Source organism: Cladophialophora yegresii (assembly GCF_000585515.1).
Source record: "Cladophialophora yegresii CBS 114405 chromosome Unknown aczIN-supercont1.1, whole genome shotgun sequence".
NCBI classification, from domain to species: domain Eukaryota; kingdom Fungi; phylum Ascomycota; class Eurotiomycetes; order Chaetothyriales; family Herpotrichiellaceae; genus Cladophialophora; species Cladophialophora yegresii.
The window spans coordinates 3,101,959-3,113,911 of NW_006913045.1; the positions used below are offsets into that span (position 1 = coordinate 3,101,959).

The 11,953-nt window shown below is 53.6% G+C and overlaps 6 protein-coding genes across 6 annotated transcripts; 5 read left to right on the plus strand and 1 right to left on the minus strand.

Moving 5' to 3' along the window:
* Positions 1-1,933: 1,933 nt before the first annotated feature.
* A1O7_01106 (uncharacterized protein) lies at positions 1,934-2,167 on the plus strand (the record flags this gene model as incomplete). The annotated part of the gene is made up of 1 exon (XM_007755145.1): positions 1,934-2,167. The coding sequence occupies one exon, from the start codon at positions 1,934-1,936 to the stop codon at positions 2,165-2,167; it is 234 nt and encodes a 77-aa protein (XP_007753335.1).
* Positions 2,168-3,075: 908 nt separating this feature from the next.
* A1O7_01107 (uncharacterized protein) lies at positions 3,076-3,816 on the plus strand (the record flags this gene model as incomplete). Its single annotated transcript, XM_007755146.1, has 3 exons — positions 3,076-3,129; positions 3,183-3,275; positions 3,325-3,816. 3 exons carry the CDS (start codon positions 3,076-3,078, stop codon positions 3,814-3,816), a joined length of 639 nt encoding a protein of 212 aa, XP_007753336.1.
* Positions 3,817-5,405: 1,589 nt separating this feature from the next.
* A1O7_01108 (methylmalonate-semialdehyde dehydrogenase (acylating)) lies at positions 5,406-7,118 on the plus strand (the record flags this gene model as incomplete). The annotated part of the gene is made up of 2 exons (XM_007755147.1): positions 5,406-6,602; positions 6,702-7,118. 2 exons carry the CDS (start codon positions 5,406-5,408, stop codon positions 7,116-7,118), a joined length of 1,614 nt encoding a protein of 537 aa, XP_007753337.1.
* Positions 7,119-7,730: 612 nt separating this feature from the next.
* On the minus strand, positions 7,731-9,546 carry A1O7_01109 (calnexin; the record flags this gene model as incomplete). The annotated part of the gene is made up of 3 exons (XM_007755148.1): positions 7,731-8,912; positions 8,959-9,372; positions 9,427-9,546. The coding sequence occupies 3 exons, from the start codon at positions 9,544-9,546 to the stop codon at positions 7,731-7,733; spliced, it is 1,716 nt and encodes a 571-aa protein (XP_007753338.1).
* Positions 9,547-9,910: 364 nt separating this feature from the next.
* On the plus strand, positions 9,911-10,723 carry A1O7_01110 (methylthioribulose-1-phosphate dehydratase; the record flags this gene model as incomplete). The annotated part of the gene is made up of 3 exons (XM_007755149.1): positions 9,911-10,007; positions 10,064-10,565; positions 10,615-10,723. The coding sequence occupies 3 exons, from the start codon at positions 9,911-9,913 to the stop codon at positions 10,721-10,723; spliced, it is 708 nt and encodes a 235-aa protein (XP_007753339.1).
* Positions 10,724-11,166: 443 nt separating this feature from the next.
* On the plus strand, positions 11,167-11,583 carry A1O7_01111 (uncharacterized protein; the record flags this gene model as incomplete). The annotated part of the gene is made up of 1 exon (XM_007755150.1): positions 11,167-11,583. One exon carries the CDS (start codon positions 11,167-11,169, stop codon positions 11,581-11,583), a length of 417 nt encoding a protein of 138 aa, XP_007753340.1.
* Between the last annotated feature and the right edge of the window lie 370 nt (positions 11,584-11,953).

Consider the following 11,953-nt stretch of genomic DNA (forward strand, 5'->3'; position numbering starts at 1 on the left):
AATGGACCGCGGTGGAATCACGATGGCGAGGGGGCTGGCTGGCGACCTCGCTAGCTGGTTCGTGTACTGTGCACGTATGTATCAAGGGAGAGATGAATTCGACTTCGAATCCGAGCCCCGCGTTGCTGGTTCAGCGTGAAGCACAGGGCGTACTAGATACCTAGGTAGGAACGTAGGAAAGGGAGGGACGAGCCTGGAGAAAAGAGTAATTACGTTTTGTATTCGAGAATTCGATTAATCCGCATACCGTCGGATCTGAAGCCGCGTCGATGCAGCGCGTGTCGGGCGGGAAGACAGGAAGGAGAATATGCATGCATGCATGTAACGAGACCGCGCTATCAGGGCCGCACTATGTACCTTGGTGAGACCTTCGATTGTTCCGTTTCTCAGGCGTGGCGGCAAGAGTGCTCGCCAGATACTCTCGCATGCTGCGCATGTGTGCCTGGGGGCATGTCCTCGATTGGTTGTCTGTCCTGTGTCTAGCACGGTATGTGTGTGTATGTTGTCCTGTGTCTAGGACGGTATGTGTCTGTATGTGCGTATATACCTATGCATGACGGATGACTCTGGCAGCGCAGTGTGAAGGCCTTGGTGCGGGGATACATATGGTCCGGTCCGGGATCCACATCATACTGGACGCTGTCTACCGTACTCTTGCCCATACGCTGTACATTGTATACTGTTCGCAGGAAAGTATTATATTGGGATACCGTACACTGTACAATGTATACTATGTACTGTGTATGGGGGCATAACCAATCCCAATAATGCTACACGCTCTCTGGGAGAGGCAAAGTCAGAAGCGAGAACGTAGGAAGCAAAGGAGGAGGAAGAGGGACGGAGACAGAGAGGAAAAGAAACAGAAACAGAAACAGAAACAGAAACGGGACAGGAAGGTGTTCAGTCCAGTGCCACCTTAGGCTTTGGTAGGTATGTAGGTACATAATTTTTAGTTATGGTATCGAGATCTGGTATAGTACCAAGATCAGGGATAGTATCGAGACCAGGGAATACTATCAAGATCAGGTATGGTATCAAGATCAGTATGGTATCAAGATCAGGTATGGTATCAAGATCAGGTATGGTATCAAGATCAGGTATGGTATCAAGAGCAGGTATAATATTATGATCAGGGATGGTATCAAGACCGGGCACAATAGGTGACGCTGAGTCATTGTCAGGCACGGCAGGCCAGTAGATGTGCTGCGCTGGGTTCTCTACAAGGCGTCCATTGACGCCGGACGATTTTGCGGAATGGCGTCCCACGAGGCTGACATGATACAGAACTGGGGAACGGCCGATCTAAAGGCTTGGCTGACAAACGTTAACGCCAGAAAGAGAAGGATGGGGAGTTATATATTCGGGCCTGAAGGCTGCGTCGACGCACGATACCCTCGGACCACCACCATCAGACTGGACATGATGACCCGCAAGGCCCTAGAAGGAGGGGGCATCGCCGGGCTGTGCCTCGCCCGAGGATTGCTTCAGTACTGACAGGTTGAGGTCCTCGGGTACGAGCAGGTACTGCAGCATAAGAATAAAGGAGTATCTCTCACGTTGCACGCCGATGCCATTGCCGCGATGGAGTTGATTGACCCGGTCATTAAGCAGGCGTTCTTCAGAAAGGCAAATAGTATGCTCGAGGGTGCCGAGGGGGAATTCGCCACGCAGGCCATGATGGCGGAAGGGAAGTATAAGGGTGAAGTGGTTGCTAGGCTGGGTTGCGCGTAGGGGAGGAAGACCGTGGCGAGGGTGGATCTGATGGCCGGTTATCAGGAGCTGCTCCCCAAGGAAAGTGTACTCCTGCAGAGGAGAGTAGAAGGGATTGAACGTGTAGAAGACAGCAGCGTTGGCCCCATATTCTCGGACGGCTCGACAGCCACGGCAGGTTGTCTCATTGGGGCTGACAGTATTCAAGGCTTCGCGAGTAAGAATGTGCTCGGCAGAGTATCCTGCTGCCCAGCCGGTTAACCATGGACGGTGCTACGAGGTTGAAGCAAAGATTCACATGGAGGTTGTGGAGGAAACATTATCGCCGCAGTTCCTCGAGTTTGTGCCCATCCTCTGTGGTCCTAAGGGGTTGTTCAATATGATGCCATTTGAGCACGGCAAGGCGATGACTATCGGTATATTCGAGAAGGCGCAGACAGATGAGGAAATTGTATAGCTGTTGGACCCGGACGACTGCCTAGACCACCATCCTGATTGTGTAAAGATGGGGGAGCATAGTTGCCATTCCCGTATGACGATGGCGACGGCCACGATGCTTACCTCTTCACTTGCAGCTGGTGCGAAGCGCGTAGCACGGGGACGAAGTCTTGGCCATACAGAACCACGACGCAGCGCCATACTTCAATAGAGGCAACGTGGTCATGATCGGGGATGCTGCTCACGCAACGTTCCCATTCATCGGGAATGGAGCAGCACAGGCGATCGAGGATGGAGCTGTACTTCACGCCCTCTTCACCCGTGTCAAGGACAAGTCGCAGCTCTCGACAGCTTTGCGGCCTTTCACAACTCATGGGCCCAAGAGCGTTGCGGGTTGTGGATTTGTCGACAAAGGCAGAGTCGACCTACTCGTATGGGTTTGACGGGTTTTGGAAGGAGGCGGACGGGATCGAAGCTCCGAAGGAGGAGTGGACGAAAATTGCTTCCTTTACCCACGATGTTGATTCGGCGACCTAGAACAAGATGGCCATTGCTCCTTTCAATAGACGATGTCTCAGGTATCGAAAGTGGTTCGTCCACGCGATGGAGAAGTTCTCGATGGACGGTGTTCAGTCAGGCTGTGAAGATAGATGCCGAGTACGTACTCCGTGCACTGTACTCTGTAATTAGCTGCTACGCGACCATGGCGGGGTAAACGCCTACAGCATTGTTGACACGTCAAACGCCAATCGTCAAGAAGGCACACCGCTGCTGCCAGTCCGTTTTGAACTACACATCAATGTTCCAATCTTTATGTTCCTTCTTTAGGCATCATCAACTCTAGAATCGCTTCGCGCCTCGTGTTGAGGAGCAGCAACAGTACATCCATCATCACCACTCACATAGTCCTCCCCCAATTGCGCGACCATGGCTGCACCAACTGAGATCACCTGCACCAACCTCTCCGGCAAGTTCGTGATGGTAAGAACTCATCACTCTGACCGAAAGGAAGGGACTTTGCTGACAGAGAGGAGAACAAATCGCTTTCGGACGATACCGACCCTATGCTTGCACTCCAAGGACTGAGCTGGCTTACGAGAACCGCAATCCGCCTGGCAACGGTCGTGGTACGTCGGGCACACCGAAACTGCCAGTGTCAAGACTGACTTTGGACAGCTCACGATTAAAGAGTACAAGCAAGACGACGTCTATCACATCGACATCACCTCAGTCGCCTCCGGCCTGACCACGACGCAAGAGAACCGCACACTCGATTGGGAAGAGCGAGAGCACGCTGACCGAATATTCGGCAACTGTCGAGGAAAGTCACGGCTATGGAAGGCAGGCGAGTTCAAGATGGAGGGTCCTGGGTCAGAAGAGGATGCGGCGTTCTTGCAGGCTCACAAGCTCAAGGACGGCCAGACAGACTCGAAGTTCTTGGACGACGAACATGTCCAGAGCTTGGTGAAGAATGTCGACGACGCTGGAGGGTGGCAGGCTGAAATGGTCTGGGGCTTTGAGGAAGTCAACGGCGAGAGGCGATATACCCGACGCGTTGTGGTCTGGAAGAATGCCGAGTTCCAGAGAGTCCGACTTGTGTATGACTACAAGGGACCGCCTGAGAAGCAGGACAATGACGAAGCGCATCTTGCATATGGGGAGGAATGAACAGACATGAACAGAAGGACGACGATACCCGTGAAGCCGAGCACATGCTCGTTAATGAGATAGATTTTGCTGGCAGGCTCGAGATTCCTTGTGTGTGTGCTCTTCTTTGAGCATGGATCAGGCGCGACGGTATGCCCCAGCCACGAAAGCTGACAAGATGATGAGATACTCCCCAATAGAAAGAGGCTGTGCCTTGATCATTCGTCTACCCGAGAGGTATCGTTTATTTGCGACGCGAAGCATACGCGTCGGCCTGCCGCACCTAGCACCGTGCGTACCCAGTGCCAGAGCAGTATCCAAGTCGACGTCACTTATGGAGTACCGGTCGAACACTTTTCCACGTCGTTGCGCGATTTTGCCTGTCGAGACCTTCATCTTGGGGAAAGTCTGCCGAGCTCTAGTCCGTTTTTGGTGCTCGACGCGCATCTGAGCGAGGCTTTCACCTTCGCACAGCCGTGCACGGCCAATCGCATCGGCCCTGACCTCGCAGCAGAAATCTCGCATGTTCCTTTTGACAAAATCATGGGCGTCAGCTGCGTGCAAATGCCTCAGAAAAGAGTACAATAATTTGCCAGCGGCGAGGCTCTGTAACTAGAGTACTCATCCGAGATGGTTATATAAAGGTAGGTTGCACCTCGTCTTGGCTGCATCATTGTCCACCAGACAAATCAACACGAACAAGATCTCCAGTAGCGGATAAACCGAACTAAATCAGCACAACCGTCACAACCAATCCAGCATCTAATCTTCCATACTATACAGTAGCACCAGTATATCACACACAATGTCTTTCTTCCATCACAACAACGAAGGTGAAGAGGAATCACCCCGTCGCCGCAACTCTGCCCGCGACCTTCAAGCGAAAGCATACGCCAAATGGGTATCCCAAGGTATCGTCAGAAAACACAGCAGACCCAGTGCTTTCGAGGCTGAAAGGGCTCGACGACATTTCTGGCAGGAAGAGGCAGCACGCTTTGGAATGGTCATGAGATACTGAACTGTACCATGCGCGGTCAGTAAGAGGTTTCTGAAGGCGCCTCTGTGGTTGGACTCTGGGAAGAATAATGGGGGACTGTATTAATACGAATAACACCATTATATCAAAATGAGCTCCGTACCAAGAATCCCATGCTGACTCGTAGCCGATAGGCCGTGGACAACCGATCTCCGGCTCTGTCATGACAATGCCAGCCCGAAGTCAGTGAGTCGGTCTCGGTCGGTCTTCTCCCCCTCAGGCCCTGCAGCCGCCTTGGCCGCCAATAGAAAAACAGCCGGATTGCGGCCAAAGAAAACCTCGGACGGGATTTTCTCGCCTCTTCGCCTGTTTGGGGGTTTCTCCGCATCTCGGATGCTGCATTTCATCACGGATTCTCTTCAATAAGCTGCTTGCTGGTGCTGCTTGCGAAATATTTTTGTGACGGAGAGATCTTGTTGTCTGGAGGGTGTGCACAGTATCTGAACCAGTTTCTTTCTCTCCACTCACCTTCCCATCACATCCTACGATGGCCGCCCGCCGGTCGCTAATGAGAGCTGTCCCCGCATTGACAGCCAGACGAGCAGCAGCACCTCAGATCTCAAGGACCCTCAGAATGTCGCCCAACGAGCAGATTGCGAAGCGGCGGCTGCATGCCACGACAAGGCACCTGGCTGCCACGAGCACGGCGGTCGCCGACTATCCCACCTCGCACGAGCAGATCAAGGACGTAGTCGACACGCACAACTTCATCGACAACGAGTTCGTGCCCTCCAAGACGTCACAATGGATCGACCTCAAGGATCCCGCCACCAACAACATGGTCACCCGCGTGCCTCAGTCGACCGAAGAAGAACTGAAAGCAGCTGTTGCGTCGGCAGAAAAAGCTTTTCCCAAATGGCGGGCCACATCCATCATGTCCAAGCAGCAGATCATCTTCAAATTGACGCACCTGATCCGGCAGAACATGGACCGCCTGGCCGCGTCCATCACGCTCGAGCAAGGAAAGACATTTGCCGACGCAAAGGGCGACGTCCTCCGCGGATTGCAAGTCTGTGAGACGGCCTGCGGCATCACAACCCAGCTGACGGGCGAGGTCATCGAGGTCGCAAAGGACATGGAGACACGATCTTACCGTGAACCCCTGGGCGTGACGGCAGCGATTTGCCCGTTCAACTTCCCGGCCATGATCCCTCTCTGGAGCATCCCTCTGGCGACAGTCACCGGCAACACGTTGATCCTGAAGCCCAGTGAACGGGATCCCGGTGCCGCCATGATCATCGCCGAGCTGTGCAAGGAGGCCGGCTTCCCGGATGGTGTCGTCAACATCGTCCACGGGTCCGCCAAGACGGTGGATTTCATCATCGACGACCCGGTCATCAAGGCCATTTCCTTTGTCGGCTCCAACCGCGCAGGCGAGTACATCTACACCCGGGGCAGCGCGCAGGGCAAGCGCGTCCAAGCCAACCTGGGCGCAAAGAACCACGCCGCAGTCCTCCCGGACGCGAACAAGAACCACGCCCTGAACGCCCTTGCTGGAGCGGCCTTTGGCGCCGCCGGCCAAAGGTGCATGGCTCTCAGCACGCTCGTCATGGTCGGCGAAACCAAGGAATGGCTCCCCGAGCTGGCCGAGCGCGCCAAGCAACTGACCATCAACGGCGGCTTCGAGCCCGACGCGGATCTCGGCCCCTTGATCAGCCCGGAGAGCAAGAAGCGCGTCGAGGACCTGATCAAGAGCGCCGAGGACGAGGGTGCCACCATCCTCCTGGACGGGAGAGGGCAGCACCCTCCCAAGTATCCCAATGGCAACTGGGTAAGTTCGAACCACCAAAATCTGTCTCATTCTCGCCCTCCTTTCCTTTTTTTCTTGCTCCTCACTCTTTTATGAGCTACCGTACTGACATCCCCCCAGGTCGGCCCCACCGTCATCACGGACGTCAAGCCACACATGAAATGCTACACCGAGGAGATCTTCGGTCCCGTCCTGGTCTGCCTGAACGTCGAGACCACCCAGGAGGCCATCGACCTGATCAACGCCAACCCCTACGGCAACGGCGCCGCCGTCTTTACCCGCTCCGGCCCCACGGCCAGCCTGTTCCAGAAGGAGCTCGAGGCCGGGCAGATCGGCATCAACGTCCCCATCCCCGTGCCGTTGCCCATGTTCTCCTTCACGGGCAACAAGAAGTCCGTCGCCGGGACGGGCCTGGCCAACTTCTACGGCAAGGATGGCATCAGGTTCTACACGCAGTGGAAGACCGTCACGAGCTTGTGGCGGGCCGAGGACGCCTTGGCCACCGACAAGCAGGTTGCGATGCCGACGCACTCTTAGCCGGGTGGCTGAAGGAGGGGCTTTCGCACAAAGAAGGTGAAAGCTAGGACTTGACTGGTTATCAACTTGTGTAAATCTGGGAAATTGAGAACCCCCATTTGACAAGGGCGTTTGGTCGAAGCGGCTTGTTCTAGTTGCGGAAAGTGTCTTAGGAACAAAATGACCAAAGCACATTCTGTACGCCTCTACACTGACGTGGGCTATGGAGAGGAGTGGTCCTCGTCGTGCCTGTGAACACGGCACTGGCTGTCCAGGCACATATCCGATCAATCGCAAATGTAACGGGCAAAAGTGTATTTGATAACATGAACTTGAATGCCATTTTGATGCTGCATAATCTCATAAACACTCCGGCACGCAGTCCTACTGTCTGTGAATCAACAGACAGGCTCGCTCCCCTTGGCTCGGCTTTTATTCTGATGTACAGTGAGACATATCTCCGTCGCAAGGTTCGGCATATTCGAGCTGCCGCCGATTTGCTAAGTAGCTGTGGCGCATCCTCCCAGTAGATCCTCGTCATCTTGACCGTAAGGTCAGACATTCGACTCTATTGCCTCTTCTCGAACCGCGTATCAGCCGTGCCATCAGACACATTCTCCGATTTATATCAGCCTACTCGGAGCTGCCAGTCGACCGGGTGACTCTCTTGTTGACTTCCGCCTTGACAGTCTCTGCGCCCCTGGTAGCTGCATCCTTGACCTTGGCCGCGGAATCAGCGGCCTGCTCCTTGGCCTGCTGTGCTGTTTTCTTGATGTCTTCCTTACTGGGAGCAGCGGCGGAACCACCGGCACCAGCAAGACCAACAACAATCGCAATGAGAAGGGCTAGGGCACCACCAATACCACCAGCAACCTCGGGCATAAACTTGATGGCCTCAATGGGATCCTTCTTTGCCAAGGTGATGAAGAGGTCGAGCTTCTCCTTGATAAACGTGACGGGATCCTCGGTGAACTTGAGGTCGGAAGGAGACTTGGGAATGTCGGCCGGCTTGGGTCTGCTCTGTTCATCTGCAGCTTCCTCAATGGGTCGCTTGACGTCGTAGGTCTCCTCACGGAACTTGGCAGCATCCTCGACGGAGTGACCAATGTAGATGTTGTCGAAGGTGATATCAGATTGCATGGTCCAGATCTCAAAGCCGATAGCGCCAATTGGCTCGAAGTTGGCAGGGGTCTTGTCCTCGAAGTAGTCTGGGTTGGGAATCTTGCGCGGTGCCCAAGGGCCCTTGTAGAGGGGGTTCTCGATGTAAGGAGCAGTCCATTTGCCCTTGTACAGGGGATTCTTTATCATTGGTGGAGACCATGGCCCACAGCCAGAAGCTTCTTCACACTTGGGGTTGGGAACCTGAGGGGGAATCCAGTCGCCATCTTCCTCGTCGTCCCAATCTTCTGGCTTTTCCGCTTCCGGGTCCGGGATCGTCAATGGTTCGTCCTCAAGCCAGTCATCAGGCTTTTCGGCGGTTTCATCGACAATCTCGTATGGCTGGTCCTCATCCCAGTCTTCTGGCTTGGTGGCCTCAGGATCAGGGATGCGGGCTTCTTCGACCCAGTCATCAGGCTTTTTGTCCTTGGGATCGTCAATTTCCTTGGCAGGGTTGACGGCAGGAGAAAAGTCTTCGAGAAGAGAGCCATTCTTGGCGGATTTGTTGTCAATCAACATCTCGAAGGTATTGTCCGGCTTCACGATGAGGGTGTACAAGGTGGTGAGCTTGCCAGTCTTGGCCTGGGGAGGACTCTTGAGGTGCTTCTCCTCGTACTCGCCAGTCTTGGGGTTCTTGTGTTGGAAGATGAAGTGAACCTGCAATTTATCAGATAGGCTAGTCAGATATCGTAGGCAAACTCACCTTGTTGGTCGCACCACACTTGTCTGGACCAAACATGATCACGTAGGGGGATGCATTGGAGAACTCTTCAGCGTGTAATTCCTTGTTCTCGCGCAGCAGCTTCATATACGCGCCACCACACTCCAAGCCGTTCTGAAGTTTGACCTCGTACTGGACCACCAGAGTTTTGTCCTTGTTGTTAACCGCCGTGGGGAATTTGGCAGAGATGGCATGGTGAGCAGCAGCGTTTTTCACCACGAGACCTTTGTCACCGACAATGCCGGGCAAGGCAGTAGGCTCTTCGACAGACCACTCGCCGACATATGCCCAGTCTTCATCACTCTTGGAGTCCTGCTTCTTAGCATGTGAAGGGGTCCATCTCGAGGACCAATCGTCGGTAAATTGTTCGAGGAAGGGAGCCTTAAGGTTTGTCGGCTACCATGAGGTCAGTATGTGCGCAGACGATGCGTAGCAGACATATTCACTTACCGTGAAGGTCGGGCGCTCAACGGCACTCGTTGAGGTCTCGACCTCCTCTTGTGCCAATGTGGTGCCGGCGAGGAGAGCCGATGCATAAAGGGCCGGAGCAATTGCTGCATTGAACCTCATGGCGGGCAACGAGCGTGGTGAACGAGTGCACAAGCAATTGACCCAGAACCTGAGAAGGGAGTCGAGGGAGAGGAGGAGGTCAAAGCGAAAGATCGGGTGAAAGTCGACCTCTGCGACAGATATATTTTGAGTTGCGGCGGGAGGCTTAAAGAAAGGTGTCTTTAACGAACCCGAACTCCACTAGGGGGAATTTCAAATGTCACTCAGGACCCAAAGATCGGTGAAGCTCCTGCCATCTGCGCAGTAATTAGCACAAAGGCGGGGGATCACGTGCGTGCATTTGCGCTGTTCGTCGATTTTCACCGAGTTTCTTTCCTCTTCTCTGGACCCCTATCATTCATCTGTGCGACAGTGCAGTCCAAACATGGCAGATCTGGGAAACGAGCACCTGGTACAATCGGAAGACCCTGAGCACCCTGCAAACCTGATTCCCAGGTTATGCAAACAATTCTACACTCTTGGTAGGTGAAGGTGGTAAGTGGTCTACGCGGGCCGTCAAAACTGACTCCCTTCAAAGGATGGGTCACTGGCACTGGCGGCGGCACCAGCATTCGCAAAGATGAACATGTCTACATTGCTCCTTCTGGAGTCCAAAAAGAACTCATGAAATCTGAGAACATGTTTGTGCTCAAATACCCGACACCCAAGTACCCTCCCTCTGCTCGACAGTACATTCGCAAGCCTCTGGATCTGAAGCCATCCGCGTGCACGCCCCTGTTCCTTGCTGCGTTCGAACGTGGAGCTGGCTGCTGTATCCATACACATTCTCAATGGGCGGTTCTTGTCACTTTACTTGTCGAGAAATTGTTTGGCAGGAAGGCGTGTTTCGAAATTAGCAACATAGAGCAGATCAAAGGCATACCAAAAGGACCGGGAAAGGGCATGCTGGGATTTCATGACACCTTGCGAATCCCCATCATCGAGAACACTCCTTTCGAGGAGGACTTAACGGAGTTCTTAGAGAAGGCCATGGAGCAGTATCCGGACACGTACGCGGTGCTGGTGCGGCGGCATGGAATGTAAGTACATTGTCCGATTGCCAGAAGGCATTGCTCATACCTGATACAGCTACGTCTGGGGTGATAATGTCGCCAAAGCCAAAACGCAGTGCGAGAGCTTGGACTACCTGTTCCAGCTGGCTGTGGAGATGCACAAGCTGGGTTTGCCATGGACCTGACTGCCTGGTGGACCATCAGTTTTAGGAATTTCCAATCCTCCTTCGTTCCTACTTACGCCAGAGACATTCAACAAGCCCTGGCCGTCGCCAATCCTTCTCAATATGCACACTAACTGCCACGAAGATAGAGTATTGGATCTTGGATTCTGATGTTTGATGAAGCGCGCAGTCGTTTTAACTAGACTCTGCTTGAACCGACCAGGTAATTTCTAGGCTGATAGACTTCGTGGATGGCACCAGATCTCTCATATCAACGTGCCAAGCCTATATCCATGCATTTCAGTCTCCGTGGTTTCTTTCTCCAACTCGCTTGTCCTCATTTCCATTGTCCTCACCCGAAATGTCACCTAGGGTCGTATCCTACTCACCCCCATGAACAATGTTTTGACAGCTTCTCGTTTTCACCAGTGACTAGCAGGCCACAATTGCAATTGCTGTAAAGTATGTCTACAGCTGCCTCGGTGACTTCGGACCCGGAGAGGCCGGCAGTATCATCAACACAACGCACCAAGGAAGCTAAGGACGCATTCACGGCTTCGCTCAACTCTGTCGGCGCCAGTATCGACGCGGAGCTGCAGTCCCGAGCCAAGAACATCCACGCCAATGCGAAGGCTCTGACCAAGCAGGAAGACGACCTGAGAAAGGAGACCAAAAGTCTTGCGAAAGAGAATGATTCTGTCCAGAAACTGCTTGACAAGACGAAGAAGGAATTGAAGGGACTTGATGATCTAGACGACATCATGGCAAATCTCGATGCGGATATGGCAATGATTGAAGAAACTTTGAGGCTTGCAGAGGAGGAAGAGGAGGGGCAGCTGGCAGAAACAAACGCCGGAGAACATCCGCCTTCGGGACGATGAACGATGACCGACTGCGGAAAGCCGACCTGAACGTCAATCTGGCAGTTGTGACATTGTTTGGATATGGTTACCGTTCTCTATGTATTTGGCTTTGAACAAGCTGGTTTTGTTGGATAGAGTGAAGGGTTATGCTGGTCGGCACTCACCATGCAAAGCTACCTAGTTGTTTCGATACGAAGGCTCCGCCGACTTTGCTTGCCCATCTCCACCGTTCACTGCCAAATGAGGCTGTGCAACCTCTGCCTACAACGAGCTGTTTGGACCGCCACATGGCCACCACATGTGTAGCCTCGCATCAATGATAGAAACACGCGTTAGAACGTTTCTGACGGTGCAGTGACTGGACCAGAACGAGCCCCCCCTTTGCAAG